The 18803-nt window shown below is 41.1% G+C and overlaps 1 protein-coding gene across 9 annotated transcripts in view; it reads left to right on the top strand.

Moving 5' to 3' along the window:
- Window positions 1-18803, top strand: part of Atg5 (autophagy related 5) — a 143197-nt gene that overhangs the window by 110381 nt on the left and 14013 nt on the right. For all 9 annotated transcript variants that reach the window (XM_036169304.1, XM_036169305.1, XM_036169298.1 and 6 more), the window contains one exon: window positions 14414-14531. In XM_036169304.1, the coding sequence (XP_036025197.1) occupies window positions 14414-14531 (118 nt within the window). The remainder of the gene's footprint in view (window positions 1-14413; window positions 14532-18803) is intronic.

The raw sequence follows: 18803 nt of genomic DNA, 5'->3' as shown, positions 1-18803 counted from the left end.
CAATGCAGTACTTATTCTTAATATTTTACCTAGAATTTTCAAAATACAGATAAGAAAATCATTGGTTATTTTGCATATATAAAAGGAAAGAATTTATTCTACTTTTTTAAATAGCACCTTTCTAATGTTTTTCTCTCGGACTTTGCGTCTTTCTCTCTTTTCTTTCTTTTTTTTTCCAACTTTCCCATTCTTGCTCCCTTGTGGAATCCTCCTCTCCTCTGTTTCATGAATCTGAAATGTTTTTACTACATAGTAAACCATTTCCGATTTTAACAAAAGTTTACTTTTTAAAGGAGCGCAGTATGTTGCTGAAGAAAACTGCCTCCCTTAGCCTACACCGAAGCTAAGGTGTAACCTTTTCATCGTGGTGAAGGTCATTGTTACTGCAAGCCACAGCTGATTCCTGATTGTGCGTGTTTGAAGTAACATCAGATGGGGTGTGATGCTCTTCACTGGGTGCTTGTTGTGGCTGTAGATGCTTCATACAAAACAGGGTAGAGGAGCTCCCAAAGGACCTGCACATCAAAGTATAATCTGAACTCTGGTTTTTAATGTTGCTTGAGGAATGCCTACTGGAAGAGAGCTAACAAAGTTATTTTCTTCCCAAATACACTGTTATCTTAAAGTTTTTTTAATTTTTTACTTCCATGCCTTCTCTGTGTTATATATGATGGGTTAGTTTTGTTGCTTTGGAATGTTCTAACAACATTCATATTAAATACTGTAGTTGTAGTTCATGTTTTGTGTGATCAGGAGCATTTTCCCCTTAACTGCAGTTAGTTCTAGGGCAACCAAAATGTTTTGAATAAAACATTATATTTTAAGGTATACCATCATGCTCTCTAACTCATCTCTAGTTTGGTAATTGTTCATGAAGCCATGTTTATCTTCTTAGCCACAGTATTCTTTTGCTAGTATTTGATAACATACAACTTCACTAAGTCTTTGATTACAGAATGTGTTTTATTCAGCTCCCTACCACAATCTCCATTTCTTAATTTTGGCAAATTTTTATTTAAATTATATGAGTTATATCAATCTTTTTGTTTTGTTTTTAGAGACTAGGTTTCTCTACATTGGGCTGTCCTGGCACTATGTAGACCAGGCTGGGCCTCAGACTCACAGAGTTCTGTCTGCTATGCTTCTCTAGTACTGGGAACAAAGGTGTGTGGCACTAGACCTAGTTTATATCCATCTTTTTTCCCAGAATCCTGTCTAAAGGTCATGATGTCCTGGGCTGGTCCTGGCTGTACTGCCTAACCTCACCTGTGCTGCTTAGAAATGCTTCTCCAGTGTTGTCCTGAGTACTACAAGAGTACTTCTACATGTGGAAACCTATAGGAAAGGAAAGGCGGAGGCCAGGAGCTGTGTAGTTCAAATGAGTCATTTACTGGGGGTGGGGGTGGAATATGCCTGTAATCCTAGTACTCAGGAGGTCAAAGCAGGAGGATTATAAGAAGCCAGCCAGAGCCAGATAGCAAGAGCCTATCTTTTTTTTTTTTTTTTTTCTAATTCCTTTCCGGTCCTGGTTTACTGTTTCCCAACAGAGTGCCCACCATAAAACATAATTATAATTATAGCAGTGCCACAGAGGAACTAGTGCTTCATAACAAACAGGAGCACGTGGTTGTCTGCTAGACACAGGGTTGGCCTCATGAGCATCTGGATTCTAAGTCTGCCTGCTGGCTTGTGGACCTGAGGTTATATGGTGAGACCTCCTGTGGACCAAGCTGGTTCAACATGATTTTAAGAATGAGCCTCTCTCCACCCCTTCCCAGGGGTGATTACTCAGTCATTGGCAGTTACCAGGAGCATTTTAAGGACTTTCCAGAGGCTTCTTGCAACATCACTTTGTGACGCGCAGTGGAGAGTTCATTGCAGATAACCAGCATGAAGCCCCTGACTCTGCTACAGAGAACGCTGGACCAGGCCCCCTTGAAGAAGGCCTTTTCACCTTTGTCCTTGAAGATCTTCCTACAGCAATACAGGCTACCTGTACATGATGTCCCTCCCGACGGCAGCATTCCGTGTGTGTGTGTGTGTGTGTGTGTGTGTGTGTGTGTGTGTGTGTGTGTATCTGCACACTGTCGAAGAACTGAAGTGGGCACCACCTGCACGAGCAGCTCACCATGGTGTGGTGTGCATGTTCTTAGGGTTTGGCAGCATGGTCTTGGTGGTGTCACACACACTGAGGAAGATGACGTGGTAGATGCTATCGCCCTAGATGGATACGTTGAAGCCCTGCTCTAGGTTGGAAATGCTGTGTGACTTGCTGATCCAGAAGCAATTTCCCATGTCGGCCTACAGGCATGTCCAGGTGAAGTGTGGTGGGTAGACGAAGCACCAAGAGGTGGCTCTGTACTCCAGATTTCCATGCAGCCCAGGAACACCTGCTTGGATTTATCCTTGAATGCTAAGCTGAGAGCTGCTGCATGGGGAAGCAGCCACTGAGACTGGCCCAGTTTCTGCACCAGAAGGACAACCTCGCCCTGCATTGGGCTCTGTGTGTTGTCAGCCTTGATCAGCGTGCTGGTGTCTTGTACCCAATAGTGCCATTGTTGGGTGTTAGGACACCTGGAAGCAGAGGTAAACCCTACCCTATGCACCCACCTGCAAGTGACCCCAGAACTCTCGGGGAACCAAGGATTCCTCACTCATTCGTTCAAATTCAGAGACCATATCTGAAAAAAAAAAAAAAAGGAAGGAAGGGAGGGAGGGAGGGAGGGAGGGAGGGAGGGAGAGAGAGAGAGAGAGGAGAGAGGAGAGAGAGAGAGAGAGAGAAGAAGAAGAGAAAGAAAGAAAGAAAGAAAGAAAGAAAGAAAGAAAGAAAAGAAAAGAAAAGAAAAGAAAAGAAAAAACAATTCATAGTAACTGGATTTTATAAAAATACTTTTGTTGACCAGAAAAGACATTCAAGATAATAAGGTGGGCAGATCACATGAGATGGGATAAGTGTGACTCTCAGGCTCAGAAGTTAAGAGCTCTTGCTGGAAGGACCTGAGTTAGGTTCCCAGCACTCGTTGGGGCAGCTTAGAACCATCTCTAATTGTAGATCCAGGGGATCTGTCGCCCTTTCCTGCCATCTGTGGGTATGTGGGTATATTAACCCTTATTAACAGCATATATTTTAGTAAATTTTCATCTTAAAGCTAACATCTTGGCCGTGCGGTGATAATGCACACCTTTAATCCCAGCACTTGAGAGGCGTTCAAGGCCAAGCCTGGTCTTAGAGTGAGTTCCATGGCAGCTGGGGCTACACAGAGAAACCCTGTCTTTAAAAATAAATAAATAAATAAACAAACAAACAAACAAACAAATAAATAACAAAAAACTAACACCTTGTACTTTAAAAACTTTTCAGCTGCATTTTAATTATCAGATCATAAAATATTAAGGCAAACAGGCAGTTTCTTCCATTCTCATTGAGAATCACTATGCTGTTCATTCTGTTGGGGGAAATGGGAAATGTGAATCGATGATAATGGTAAGAATAGTTCTCTAACCTTTGGGGTCTTTCAACCTCCTTTGATTTTTTTTAAATATAATAATTATTTTGAGGTAACTCATACTTAGTCCTTTACAAAGCTTAAGACCTTCCCCAAGAGGATTCACCGCTCTTATGAAGTCATATGAGTAAAAATTAAAAGAGGGGGATGCTTTTGTGTGTGTGTCAGGAAACAGTGTCTCGCTCTTTCTTGTAGGCCTTGTACTAACCACGCCTGAGTATTCACCAGTTTTGTTGAGTTGTTATTTCTAGTAGCATACATGTCACTCATTTAGAATACTATTCAGTGAGTTTTCAGAACATCACAAATTCATACAGCTGTCAAAACTACAAGTTTTACATTTTCATCTCCCAAAGAGGAAATCCGATGCCCATTAGCAGGCACCCATCTCCCACTTACTACAACCACTAGCTTATCTTCTGTGTCTGTGCTTTTTGCCCATTCTGGACATGTAAGCAATTTGAGGGTGTAATACACAAGCTTCTGTGTGAGGTGTCTTTTCACTTGCATAATGTCCCAGGTCCGTGCTTGCTGTGGGTCACAATTGCTCATCTAGAGCAACGAGGTCTTTGTATGGTCCAGTATATGGCTGTTGTCCACTGGTAGACATTGGGATTGTTTTTATTTGGGGGCTATTACGAATGTATTATGAATGTAATACCGAGGGACAATGCACAATTTTTTATGTTGATCATTTTTGTTCATTTCTCTTCTGTGGGTATTTAAAGAGTATAATTTGCAGCCGGGTGGTGGTGGCGCACGCCTTTAATCCCAGCACTTGGGAGGCAGAGGCAGGCGGATCTCTGTTAGTTCAAGGCCAGCCTGGTCTACAAAGCGAGTTCCAAGAAAGGCGCAAAGCTACACAGAGAAACCCTGTCTCGAAAAACCAACAAAAAAAAAGGTATAATTTTCAGGCTATATACTGATTATTTGGTGTTTTGAAGTATTGTTGGTTTCCAAAGTATCTTCACTGTAATCCTACCCATAATAAATGAGGGTGCCAGAAGCCTGGCCGGGGCTTCGTCTCTGTCATCTGCATCCCAGGACTGTTCCATGGCCACATTGTGGTTTTGATCTGCATTTCTCTGATAACTAGTAACATTGCTAAGAATCTTCCCATGTGCTTAAGTTGTTTGTGAAAGCTTATGTGTCTTCTTATGAGAAATATCTTTAAATTGTTGGCTTTTGTTTGTTTCTGGTGTTTGTTGTTTATTCAATTAGTTATGGAGGGCTTATGTTTTGAGACAGGCTTTCAGTCCAATGGCCTAGACCCTAACCCTAACCCTGCTTTGTACTTGAGGATGACCTTGAACTCCACCTCTACTTCCCAAGTACTAAGAGTATAGGTGTACACCTTTATACCCAGCTGCCTTTGCTCGTTTTTATTTAGTTTTTTTTTTTTAAGGTTTATTTATTTATTATGTATTCAGCATGTATGACTGCAGGCCAGAAGAGGGCGCCAGATCTCATTACAGATGGTTGTGAACCACCATGTGGTTGCTGGGAATTGAACTCAGGTCCTCTGGAAGAGTAGAGTAGTCAGTGCTCTTAACCTCTGAGCCATCACTCCAGCCTTAGTTATTATTTTTACTTTGTATCTGCATATAAGAGTGTGTGTGTGTGTGTGTGTGTGTGTGTGTGTGTGTGTGTGTGTGTGTGTGTGTTGTACTCATGCGCACATGCCACAGTGCACATATGAGGGTTAGAGGAAAACTTTGTGGAGTTAGTTCTTGTCTTTAGCTTCTATGGGTTCTGGGGATCAAACTCAAGTCATTAGGATTGTGCAGCAAGCACTTTTTCCTGCTGAGCCATCTTGCCAGCCCCATTGATCTTTTTTAAATGAGATTGTTTCTCCATTGTTTTGAGAATTCTTTATATATTCTAAATACTAGTCTTATCAGATATATGACTTACAAATATTTCCTCTTATTCTGTGGATTTTCTTTTCTTCATTTATGGTGTCATTTGAAGCACAAACTTTTCAGTTTTTGGTGAACTTCTGCTGTTGTTCATGTTTTTAGGTTTTTCATAGCTAAGAAAACCTGCCCTGCCCTTGTTGACCCCGGGTCACAGGCTTCTTCCTGGTCCCGTCGGAGAGCTGCGCACTTTGACTTCATTACTTCTTCTCGTGTTTCACTATGTCAGGTGCTTTCTTTTAAACTTGCTGACAGGAGCTCATATCAGTAGTCAAGTCTCTGAATTACCACTTTTATTTGCTGCTTCAAAAAATTGAACAAGAATTTTCATATAATCTCTTGATAGTTCATTGAGATACATTGAAAAATTTATATACATCATCAAACAGTAATAACCCCATGTGGTAAACTCAGCATTCATTGTAAAACTATTGGGGCATGGGTGGGGGGTGGGCGTAGTTCTGTTTCTGTGCAGAGTCACGGGTTCTTGGCCGGGTTTAGACATGACTGTCTCCTGGGGAAGACACTTGACTGGCCTTTAGAGTAGTCCCACTTCTGAGGTCACAGCTGCTTTTACTCAGGCGTTTCCTCTCACTACTTTATTTGTACAAATTGAAAGTGTTTCTAATTTACTTTATGTTAATATCTGTAAAGATAAAAACTTTATGCAAAACTACCTTTTGACTTTCCAGAAGAAAATAAGTAAGTTATTAATTAGTTACATTATTATTATATTCACCTAACTTTTTTAGTGTGGCTTTCAATCAAATTAGCAAAAATGTTAAAGCTATTAAATAAAATTAAATTTCACCTATGATTTTCTTAATATGACTGAATTATTTTGGAGAGAGATCTTTAGTGTATTAAAATAACCATTCTAGAATCATTAATAGTACTCTTTATATGAATCTTTTTCTCTGGCCATTTTTCATATAAAATTTTTCATATAAAAAATTAAAATGGGCTTAGGGAGCCAGCCCAGTTGGGAAAGTACTTGGTACATAAATATGAGGACCTGAGTTCAGATCCCCAGCACCCGTATACACCAGATGTGGCAGTGTGCTGCTATAACCCTACTGCAGAGTACCCCTGAGGTCACTGGCCACCTAGGCTAACCAAAACGGAGCTCTGGGTTCCGGGAGCTATCCTGTCTCCACAGTAAGGTGAGACTGGAGAGGTGGAGCCATGGCTACAGCACAGACTGCTCTTCCAGAGGCCCTGAGTGTGCTTCCCAGCACCCACATGGTGGCTCACAACCATCTGTAACTCCTGTCTCAAGGGATCCAGTGCCTCTTCTGACCTCTGTGGGAACCAGACATGCACATGCTACACAGACATGCATGCAGGTGAAAGACTTATAAAAATAAGTGAATAACATTTTTAAAGTAAGGTAGAGAAGTGATTCAAAAAAAGTATCTAGATGTCAGACTTTGGCTCTTGTGTACCCAGGAATACAGCATACATACACACACAATAACGAAAATATTTTCAAGTATCCCATCTCTTTTATCAGTGGGCCCAGCATCCAATTCAGTCAACGTGCTACCCTGTACCACATAGAATTGAGTGAAAGGATGTGAAGAGGACACAAACTGTTACCTGTGTTTGCTTAACTATTATGTGACAAAATATATTTGACATTGTCTAGACAGAATTATAATAAATATAATAATTTCAGTGAGACTAAACAAACTTTAAACCAGATGTGAGGATGTATTTGAATGTATGCTTTTCATTTACACATCGTCTCAATTAAGACTCTGCTGCTTTGGAGATTAAGTGTTCCTGACTTTAGTAATAATGACAGCCTTTCAAATGCTAATTATTATTTCTTGATGTTGTTAGGATTATTAAAAGTAGACTTCAGACCACTCAGCATGCTTATTTTCAAGTCTCCATTTCCCTCCCTCACAGATAAAGGGATCCCACTGCTCCTGTTCCGGGTCCTCACCAGAGACTGTTTACTGTAAAGTCCCAAACAGTGATTTAAACTGCTGTTATTTTTAATTTAATGAATCTTGTAGTTGTGTGTATTCTTAAGCTAATTTAAATATGAACCTACTTGTGAAAAGCATGTGATGAAAATTTGACATGCGTGAGTATATCTTGAGCTGCATGTGTCGTGACAGTTTGAAGCCTCTGCCACGGTGCTGTTGGTAAAGTCTGGCAGCGTGTTGTCCTGTGTAGAGCTTTGACTTTATGCCATGAGTGCTTATTGGAATTAATAAAGTTGAAAGGAAAGTGAAGGTGGAATGTGAATTACTTTTGATTCTCTCTGTAATGGGTTCTGTAACAACTACTATTCCTCTCACTTAATAGTGGTTTAAAAGTCAGGAGTGAAAAGAATTAGCCTTTGTTACCACCAACCGCAGTATTTATTTTACATTTTAAGTATTACCTATCTTGTTATGTCAGCGTAATAATTATTCATGGATAACATTTCCCAGCTATCAGATTGAGAAAACAGACTCCCAGTGGTGCCTGTCACTTTGAGTCAGTGCTTTGTGCTAGGAGTTGGGATTCCAATCACACTTGTTAATTCTGCTACAGTCTACATGTTGGCCCTTAGCTAGGTTTTGTTATCCACTGATTTCTAGCAGGTACTGTTATTCCATGTCCCTGTGAATGCTGAATGTCATTATCTCTTTCTTCATTAAAAAAAAATCAGTAAGATTCTATTTGAAGTTGGAAGCTTGACAGCCATCTATATTTCACCGTGGTTTCATCATCTTTTGAAATGATGTGTTTTAAAGTTTACATTCTGTGTTCTCTGCAGTGGCTGCTTCACTTCATACCTCCTGGGGCATCTACCCCTCTTAGAACTTAAACCTACATAACTTGTTGGGTGGTTGTTGCTGTTGTTCTGTTTCTGTTCTTGTTGGTGAGAAGTCTGGGTTTGTTTCCTTTTAATCTAGTGGCCCTGAAGATCCAGCCTTGCTCACGGTAGGCAAGTGCTTTATCACTGATCTGCACATGACCAGAGCCCTCATAGTGAGATTCTGTGCTCTGGCTTCACGGCGTTTCCTCACAGCACCTAGTTTGTGTTTCATCACCACTGTGCTCGGTTCCTTACATGTGTGCTATCCATCTGTGTTAGCATAATGATGCCCTACTAATTACATTACAGATCTTTAATGAAAACTCCTAATATAATTTACTAGAGATCCTAGACTACAGCCACAGTCCTGCGTAGATAGTTCTCCCTGGTCTTCCACCCGTGCTTTTGCTACAAACAATCTTAAGACTGTTTTAAAGAGAGGAAACATGGCTGTTCTGTGAGATTCTGTTCATGCCAGTCCTTGTCATGCCCTTGCCATTGTGAATGGGATAGCATCAGCTATGTGGTTTACTGTGGAGTCTTCAGTGGAGGAGGAGAAATGTCACTGCTAGCAGGGAAATTTAGTGATCCTAATCATGGTTGAGGTTTTTAATTTTGGGAAGGTATCTTTTGTGCAGAATTGAGCATGTTTACAGGGTTTTTTTTAATTAGGTTATTAAGATTTTTTATTTAAAGCATAGTTATTCTATACCTTACAATTAAATTTATCTTGTTGGTAATATGAAAGTTTTTGTCTAAAAAATTAGAGCAATCTTGGTCACTTCTGAACACTTCTATAAGTTATAGATGCAGTTCTTACCATATAGTACTTGTTACCTAATTAAGAAAATCTAATTACATTCTGAATCAGTAGACATTGCTAACTCCAATTCTTGTTCAATATAGCTCGATTTTTTTTCCTTAACCTTTTAAATACCTGCAATTCATAACAAAAATCCTCTGCAGTAATTGAACAACAAACCCCATTTGGTCCGTGTTGTTTGGGTTTTCCTTTCTATTTTCTTTACTTTTCTTTCCCATTTCCCATCCTTTCTCAATATCCAACCCAGTCTGGCCTCAAACTTTGATCCTCCTGCCTCAGCCTCCTGAGTATTGAGATTATAGTTTTATGTCACCATACCCCAAATAGTCTTAGTTACATTTTGTTTTTTATTTTGTCTTTTTTTTTTTCCCCCAGAGCTTGTCAGCTCTGGAAAAGCACTGGTAGAGCTAGGCAAGTGCTCTACCACTGAGCTAAATTCCCAACCCCACATTTTGTTTTTCATTAGTTAGGATAATTGTACAAAATAAGGAGTTTCCTTGTGATATTTTTGGGTGTACATAATTTGATAATATTCACTCCATCAAAGCAACCCTTCTAAATTATGTAACTATTACTGATAAATGTCCCTACTCAACCACTCTGTTTAAAGGGACTTTAATAGTGCCTGTAAAACAGCTGGTGACATCAGCACTTGGCTGTAGCTGGGACAAAGCAGCAGGTGTAAGGTGTCAGTGTCTATTTCTTCAGCCTGACCAAGGCCCAGAGTGCACATCTAGGGTTCTGGAGCAAAGGATGTTTGGCCTTTGTTTGTATTTGCTGCTGGGGTTGAACTAAACACTCGGATGCCAGGTGAGCACCATACCACTGTGCTACACTCACAGCAACATGAGACATTGTCTGTTTAGTTGTGATTTGTGTCACTGGGAGATGTTAAACCTTCAAGGGATTGCTGTTAGGAAATCTGTGCAGACTTTAATAAATCAGGCCCCTCTCTTTATTAGGTTCTGCCTGGTAAAAGTCTCTCTAAGACACCATTCTTTCTTACCTTTGAAGTAAAGCTGTTTCTAAGTTTTGCAGTCCTGAGCATTATTGTTGTGTGACATGTCTCCCTAGGGAGATGCAACACACATATCTACTCACCCCAGATAGGGGTCCAATGGCAGATCAAAGTATGGACACCACCACAGTCCAAATTCCTGAATGAGTAGGTTTTATTGGGGTTATTTGCAGGAGAATGGGTGAGGGGTTACTTAGAGGATCAGAAATGACTCAAAGACAGCTGTATCACCTTTGCCTGCCCCAGCATGAATGACAAATCATAAAAGCTGGGAAGCTGGAGCATACTAAACATCCTACAGGCAAGTAGTAGAGTGTCCTGTCCAGGTGCTTTCAGTTGATCTAAACTTCTTTCAGATAGCTGGTCTGCTCCCAGAGTCATCTTTGCAGTTCAGCTTGTCTGAGGGTCTCTGTAGCTCAGTTTTCCTTCAACAGAGAGGTCTTCCAAGCTTTTATTGCTTACTCTGACCGAGAGGGGCTAGTAAATCTGGTCAGTTTCAGGGAGTTCCTGAAGCTGTTTTGAATTGTTTACCTCCTCCCGCTCCAGCTTCCCTGCAGGATAAAATGTCGCCTCATCTGTCCACGGCTGTGTGTGTTTGCATATGTAGTTACTTCCACAACAGTTGGGTCATTGTGTCCATGGCTCTGTCACGAATGACAGAGCTGCCGGCTAACTCTGTCACATCAGAGTCCACACTCTTTGACAGGACCTTGAATTGTTTGTTACGTGTAGTGTAAAAAATGCCTGAAACTCCAACTTGATCTTAGTTAGTAAGAGTGTCCTCTTCCAGTCTGTATGTTTCCCAATTCTTCTTTACTAGAATAGGTCTCGTAAGTGACTGGGGCCAGCTGGAGTTGTCCTGTCAGCACTGATGCGGTATTGGTTGACCTGCTTGGCTGTATTTGGTAGGCCTTTTCTTTTGCATTTTATTTGTGATCGATGCGAACAGCACTTTCATTTAGTTACCATTTATGGTATTGAGTTAAGGTGTTTTATTGTGAGAAGTTTTACCTTTATTCTAACTGGGGGAGGGAGAACAGGAGCTATTCTGAGAAATAATTGGGCATTTTTTTCCAATGATGAAACTATTTAACTTGTTAACATGACTATTTGGCTTTTCCTGTTTAACCTGTTGTTTTTAAGTAGTTTTCTTGTTGCTCAGCCACCTCACATTTGTGCTGCTCATTAGGTATAAGTGAGAACCGAACCCTCTAGAGTTTTCTGTGCCATTGCTGGCGTCAGTTCCTGTTAGTCCATTCTGCGTGCCTCCCTTAGGTAGGAATACACTGCTGCCTGTCCACATCCTCCCCCGCCCGCCACCTGTCCCCATTTCATCCCCTACTGAGGCTGTCCGCATGCTCTCCGTTAGTCTGGAGAAAAAGCCTCTTTCATCAGAAGACAGACAGACAGCCGAAGTGGGTGGTGACGATTTAAGTGATTACCTTAGTCCTTTTCTTTTCTTGTCTTCTTTTCTCTACTAACTTTATTATCTTTGTGTCATTAATCTGTTACCTGGACATACGAGTTTTTATTTAATGTGTCTAGGAAACTATAGGCTTTATAAGTAAGGGAACCAAATTATTTCTGATATGTGTTGCTGAGTTTTGTTTTGTGCAGTTTATTTTTATAATGGCCACAAAATCTCAGCTATGCTGTTTACATACCATTTGTAACATTTATTATATGTCCACTGAATTGCTTACAATTGCATGTTTTTTCTTTGTGTTTTAGTTTCTATTAGTTGTTAAATGATAGATGTTTCAAAAAGACTGATTAAAAGCCAACATATATACCTACATACGTATTTCCCCCAAAAGATTTGTCTTTTGAAGTCATATTCTTAGATTATGCATATTTTTGTTCTTAGACATTTTACAACGTTTTTATACCAGGAGGCTTAAAATTAAAACTTAACATCATAAAGTGGACTAAGAATTGAGGTGAAAAGAAATATTTTTCATTCTCTTAATTTTCCCCTCTGTGCTTGTCACCGTCCTCTAACAGCAGACAAAAGAGATAGGGCTGTTGAGCTGCTGCTGCACACCGTCTGCAGTCCCGCACTCCTGAGCTGGAGTGGAGGCAGCATGGTAAGTTCTGGGCCAGCCTGAGCTACTGGACTGCAGAGCTTCTCTACTCTGATCACTGAAGAAAAGAAAATAGGCTTTTAAGAGTGGATAGACTTGGGGCTGGAGAGATGGCTCAGTGGTTAAGAGCACTGATTGGTCTTCCAGAGGACCCGGGTTCAATTCCCAGCACCCACACGGCAGCTTACAACTGTCTGTAACTCCAGTGCAGGCTAAAACACCAATGCACATGAAATAAAGTAAATATTAAAAAAAAAAAAAAAAAAGAGTGGATAGACCATTCAACTATTAGGACTAACTCTTTTTGTGGTAGGTATCCCGATAACTTTGTCAACCCTAGAAGTTTGCTAAGAATGCAGTGCTTCCGGACGTCGGCTACACAGTGTGCTCACCACTCTAACGGGGATTCTTCTAAGGAGCCTTTCCTTGTTAGTGCCGTAGTCAGCTGGGGTTCTGCTTGGGGTGTTTGTTTTCAAAGAATATTTTTACTTATTCTTAGACAGTTTCATATGAATACAAAGTTATCTTGATCGTACCCCATTTCCTTCTGTGTCTTCTTTTATTTTCTTCTATTTTTTTAAAGTAACTCAGTCACCCTAATGCTGCTATGCAAGTAGGTGTGGGCATCACTGGGGCATGGGAGCCTTACCATCAACCACACATCTGAAGAACAATGACTCCTTCAGCAGCCAGCCACTGCCAGTAGCACCTCAGCTCTGGGAGGGACCACTGAACCCTTCCCCATCCACGCAGCACCATTAACGGGTTTGGTCATGTGTAGGAAACAACAGCTACTATGAGTTCATGGGTGCAGCAGCCGTGTCATGTCCAGGGGACAGCACTTCACAGCCTCCTCTGTGCTGTCCGACCTGGGATGTTCTCTGAGCCTGGGGGTAGCAGGGTTGGTACAGACTTCCTGGTTAGGGATGAGCACTCAGTGATTCACTCTCATTGCTTTGACCGTCCCTGTATCACTGCTACTGCCAGGAGCTTCTTTGACCAGCTTAGAGCAGCACTTAGCCATGGGTATAAATGGAAACATGTAGAAACCAGTTCAACAGCATGGCCACTCAACAAACAACAGCAGTGGGTTCTCACTAGAACCAGCGGCTTCCCCAGCCAAGGGGATTACAGTCCAGCACAAATTCCTCCCTGTAGAGCAAGCATTGGGTCGAATCAGAAAGAACTTGGTTACCCTCACAAGAGTCACACCTTTATTTCAACGTCTTGAGTATGTCTTGTCTGGCAGGTCAGTATTGTTGCAAGCGGGCCCACCACTGGGTAACACTGTTAATGGTCTCTTCCCGGTGGCCTGTGTAGCACCTCCCAGCACTATGAGGACTAGCCAGCAGGGAGGGACCTCCAGGTCAGCCCAATTGATTTCTCTGTGTCCTACAACCAGAGTGTGTGCTGTCTTTAGCAATATGGCCTACTGTCTAGTGATGGAGGGCAACCAAGAGCAGAGGCAATAGCCTGTGTTGTTTGGGTGGTCTCCGGGGGCCTTCTGGACCTTTAACTCTCAGGAAAGTATCCCACATCTGGCACTGAAATTCTTATCTCTATCAAACCTTGGATGCTTAATCTGAATTCATTGTTATCAAATGTCTTGTTCCACTTAACCTAACCTAACTCTCTTACAATAGACTCATTATAAAGCTTCTTTTTTTTAAAAAACATGTATGAGTATTTTGCCTGTCTGTATGTATATGCACCTAATGCATGCCTGGTACCCATGGATGCCAAAAAAGGTGTTGAATCCCCTGGAATTGGAGTGATGTGGTTGTGAGCCATTCTGTGGGTGCTGTGAACCAAACTGTGCTCCTCTGCAAGAGCAGCCAGTGCTCTTAACCCCTGAGCCATATCTCTCACCCCTTAAAAAATTTCCTTTTAAATGCAGTAATCAGCCAGGGTATGTTTCTGTATTTGGTGATTGTACAGTATCACTTGTAGAGTTATTAACAGAGCCTTTTGTTGGGGAAGGGGGTTGCTATTTGAAGTCTAGCTAGTTGATTTTTAAGAATGTCTGATATTCTTTATTTGCATGAATCTGATTTACATGCATTTATTATGTTAACCTTTCCCCCCACTGATATTGCATCAGTGATACTTAGGATTATTGTGTATATTTGTGATTAAGCCACATCAGAAGACACTAGTACCATGACCATGTTTATAATCTGTGTGTGTGTAGTCAGCAGCAACAGCAACAAAGACTTATTTCCTTGGGTTGTTTTTCTTTCTCAAATAGACTACAACTGAACGGCCTTTCATTCAGAAGCTCTTCCGTCCTGTGGCCGCAGATGGACAGCTACATACACTCGGAGATCTCCTTAAAGAAGTCTGTCCTTCTGCAGTCACCCCCGAAGGTAAGGTGCTTAGCAACTGCAAGACATTGCTATCATTTTCTCTTCTTTGGTTGCTGAGGTTAAATGGATATTCTACATTGATGCATCTTTATTACCCTTTAAGGGGAAATCTATTGTTTTATAACACTTGTAACAAAACAAGAAATCCATTCTTTTTGACAAAATAAAATACACTATTTGCATACATGTAATTAATTATTGGGGGGGGGTAGAATGCAAGCTTAAACACCAAGTTCATTTGTGCACTCCCACACATACACCTACCTATACGCACAACCTAAAGGTGATTTTTCCATGGTGTTTTTAGTGTGCCTACATTTTTGTGTGTGGTCAGCTGTGGAGGTTTCCAAGTGTGCTGTTACATCAGTGCTAAAACCTAAGGGCATTTCAGATTTCCACCCAAGATCTGCTCTGAATGTGGATGTGTGTGCAGTTGTCCTGCTGCTCTTCTCACCCAGTCACTGGGTAAGAAACAACGTAGTTTGCGGTCTCGGCCCTGTGATCTGTTTCAGTGCTCATTGCTGACTACTTTTTAAGAGGAATTTTCAGTAGTATATGACAGTGTTCATTAACATTAATACCCTGAGCATCCTTACTCCTTCAGTCCTACTGAGAAGGAGGTAGGAATTATTAATCATGAAAGCAATACTTCAGTAGTTTTTTTTTATGAAATAATCGTTAAGGAAGTAGTTTTCCTAGGAAATAGAATTAGAACCAATGGGGGTAGGGAGACACCCTATCAGAAGGGGTTAAGAAAGCAGGTCATGAACCACGACACAAAATTACTGAAGGTTTTAGAGGTTGTGTGTTTTATGAAGTCTTAGTGTGTGACTTGCCTTTTCTGAGCTCACAGACTACATATTACATGTCAAGGTGTCTCTTGTATCTCTAGGGTGGCGTAAGTGTTCCCTGACAATTAAATTACAGAATTCTTGTATAAGGCTTACCCAAAATCATGGTACTTATGATAACTCCATTTGAAGTAACGCTAAGTTGTTGTGTGGCCTTGGACACAGCCCCTCTTTACTGTTTTATCATTTTAGCTTTCCTTACAGGCTTCCTTCCATCCAGTATTTTTGATATCTCAATAGCTTTTTAAAAATAAACTCTAGAGCTGTATAACTACTATCACGATTTGCAATTAGAACATCTTTGTCTCAGAATGGTTACTGCTACACACTTAGAGCTGACCTTTTTCCTGACTAGTAGCCATAAGCAACTGTTGGTCTGCTTTCTGTCTCTATGATTTGCCTTTTAAAAAATATTTCATATACATAGAATCATACAATAAGTAGATTTGCAACCTGGCATAATGTTTTTTACTTCCATCCTTTTTTGGGGGGTGGGGGGCAAGTATCAGTAGCTTCTTTTATTGGTGAGCAATTCTACTTAGGTGGATCAGATGTCACATTGGTCTGCCTCTTTACCTGTTGATGTTCCAGCTTTTATGACTAATTCTGCTGTGAGCATTGGCATGGATCTTGTCAGGAACATGTTTTCATATTTCTTAGGTAGATTCCTAGGGATGAAATGACTAGCTGCAGCGGTAAGCTTAATTTGCCTTCAGTGTGCTGGCCCGTTTACAGTCCCTGCCTGTAATATAGGAAGGCTCCAGTTTCTTTGCATCGTTGACATGTTTCTTAGTGATCCTACTGGTTGTGTGTTGGCATCTCACAGTGATTTACTTTGTGTTTCCCTGATTTGAATTTTCCCACCGAGGACTGTGCCCACTGTTTTTGTTTGTGTAAGGAGGATTTTGTACTGTGTACACTGAGGGGCTGCAGATGGTGTGCACCATGTGCAGCTCGTTTCTGGGCTCTTATTATCACTCACCAAATGCCTTTGGTGAAACATCCCCCATGGTCATGGCTTTTCCATTACTGTGTTTTAAAAAATATTTATATATTTTGGAAGAATTCTGTAGACTTTTTCCCCCAAATCTATGCCTTGTCCTCTCATTTTAAATAGTTTTACTTCTGATGGAGTTCTATTTAGTTTTTAATGGTTGTGTTTAGTATTTTTTTTTAATGTCTCCTAGTAGGTAATATATTTGATAAATACAAAATAATGAAAATTTATAGGAAGGAACTCAGAGAGAAATCTGTCTCAGTTCCCATCTAGAGGTATAGCTGCATTTTTTTTCATCTGTTTAATCCCTATTGACTCAAGTTTTAGAAATTGGGAACCTTGTTGGTTCAAGGATAATCTTACAGTGCTCATTAGGATAGCAAACCAGCACTGTGTGGATGTCTTCACTGCCTTCTTCAGGGTTTGGGAGTAGAAACTCATTTCTGCATTGTAAATGTGATGAGACCTGTAGTTCCCACGCCTGTCACAATTGCTGGCTCATCTCCTTGCACTAAATTTTTCTGTTTTGGAGTATGGTGAGGTTTTTTGTTGGTTTGTTTTTTGTTTGTTTGGTTGGTTGGTTGGTTGATTTTGTTTTTTCAAGACAGAGTTTCTTCGTGTAGTTTTTGGTGCCTGTCCTGGATCTCGCTCTGTAGACCAGGTTGGCCTGCAACTCACAGAGATCCACCTGCCTCTGCCTACCTAATGCTGAGATTAAAGGCGTGTGCCACTGCTGCCGGGCTGTAGTATGTTTTAAAGACCATTTTATCAAGTAAAAACAAGAGAAATTCAAATGACAGGGGCTGGAGAGATGGCTCAGAGGTTAAGAGCACTCACTGGCTGTTCTTCTAGAGGTCATGAGTTCAGTTCCCAGCAACCACATGATAGCTCATAACCATCTATAATGAGATCTGGTGCCCTCTTCTGGCATGCAAGCATACATGCAGGCAGAACACTGTATACATAATAAATACATCTTTTTTAAAAAATTCAAATGTGGGGTTGGGATTTAGCTCAGTGGTAGAGCGCTTGCATAGCAAGTACAAGACCCTGGGTTCAATCCTCAGCTAAAAAAAAAAAAAAAAAAAAATTCAAATGTGTCCTTATTGTGTTCTTCCTAGAAACAGCCTTCTGACTAGGTCTCACTGTAACTGCACCTAGCCTAACATGCAGGTCTCAAGCCTCCTGTCTCTGCTTCCTGAGTGCTGCTGGTGTTTAAAGCACGCATCGTCATGCCTGGCCACAATCTGTTTCCAAAAATAAACCACCAAGTGGCACATGCCTTTAATACCAGCCCTCAGAGTTCAAGGCCAGCCTGCTCTACAGAGTAAGTTCCAGGACAGTCAAGGACACACAGAGAAACCCTGTCTGGAAAAAAAAAAATAAATAAATAAATCCTTTTAACTTTATTTCTTTGTATGACCCTATGGGATTCTTGATATTGAATGTGAGAACATCACATTAACTCAGTCTCGTCATGACTGCCTTGTCGCCAACCAGCAGCAAGCTTGTCAGCATCCCAGAGTGTCCTGTGCTTGCTGCAGGATGGAAGGGCTCTCCCTTGATACACTAGTGTTTTACTTATTAAAAATAACTTTAATACTTCTTTTTAATCCAAGAACTAGGATTTGAAATTTTTATTTCGTTCACTAACTTGCTATCTGAATTTATTTACTTCGTGGTTGCCAGTTTCTGGCTGTTAGGTGTGGTTGAGGAAGTTCACAAAGGAGTGGAGCTAAGTCAGAGTTACCTTTGCATTTGTGAAGAGGTGTGTAAGTGCAGAGCCTTTGGGTTCAGTTAGCCCTGCGTTTGCAGTTTTCAGACATCCCAGTATCTTGTAGCTGTTCAGTTGGGGATGAGGTTAAGAACTCCAGTCTTCAAAGTCTTTGCCTTCTGGTCTGCGTGTGTGTGTGTGTGTGTGTGTGTGTGTGTGTGTGTGTGTGTGTGTGTAGGGGTGGGGTGTGCAAACCTTGAATTCACACAAGTGCCATGTGCGTGTCCTGTCAGATAACAACTTTCAGGAGAACACACACACACACACACACACACACACACACACACACACACACACACTGCTGCAGGCTCCCGGGATCATCAGCTTATGTATTGCCACCTGCTGAGCCATCAAGCTAGCCATGCGTTGGTTTTTCTACTTGGTGGCCATTTGTTTTCTTTTTTTTTCTTGTTGTTGTTTGGGTTGGTTTGGGTTTTGGGGTTTTTTTGTTGTTGTTGTTTTATTTTTGGTTTTTTGGGGTTTTTTTGTTTGTTTGTTTTTTGTTTTTGTTTTTGAGAGAGGTTTCTCTGTGTAGCTTTGAAGCCTGTCCTGGATCTCACTTTGTAGACCAGGCTGGCCTCACAGAGATTCACCTGGCTCTGCCTCCCAGGGATTAAAGGTGTGTGCCCCTACCACCACCGCTTGGCTTT

This window comes from Onychomys torridus, chromosome 19 (assembly GCF_903995425.1).
Source record: "Onychomys torridus chromosome 19, mOncTor1.1, whole genome shotgun sequence".
In the NCBI taxonomy this organism is placed as follows: domain Eukaryota; kingdom Metazoa; phylum Chordata; class Mammalia; order Rodentia; family Cricetidae; genus Onychomys; species Onychomys torridus.
Note: the sequence above shows the minus strand (reverse complement) of the source record. Positions and strands in the feature narration are given on the sequence as shown.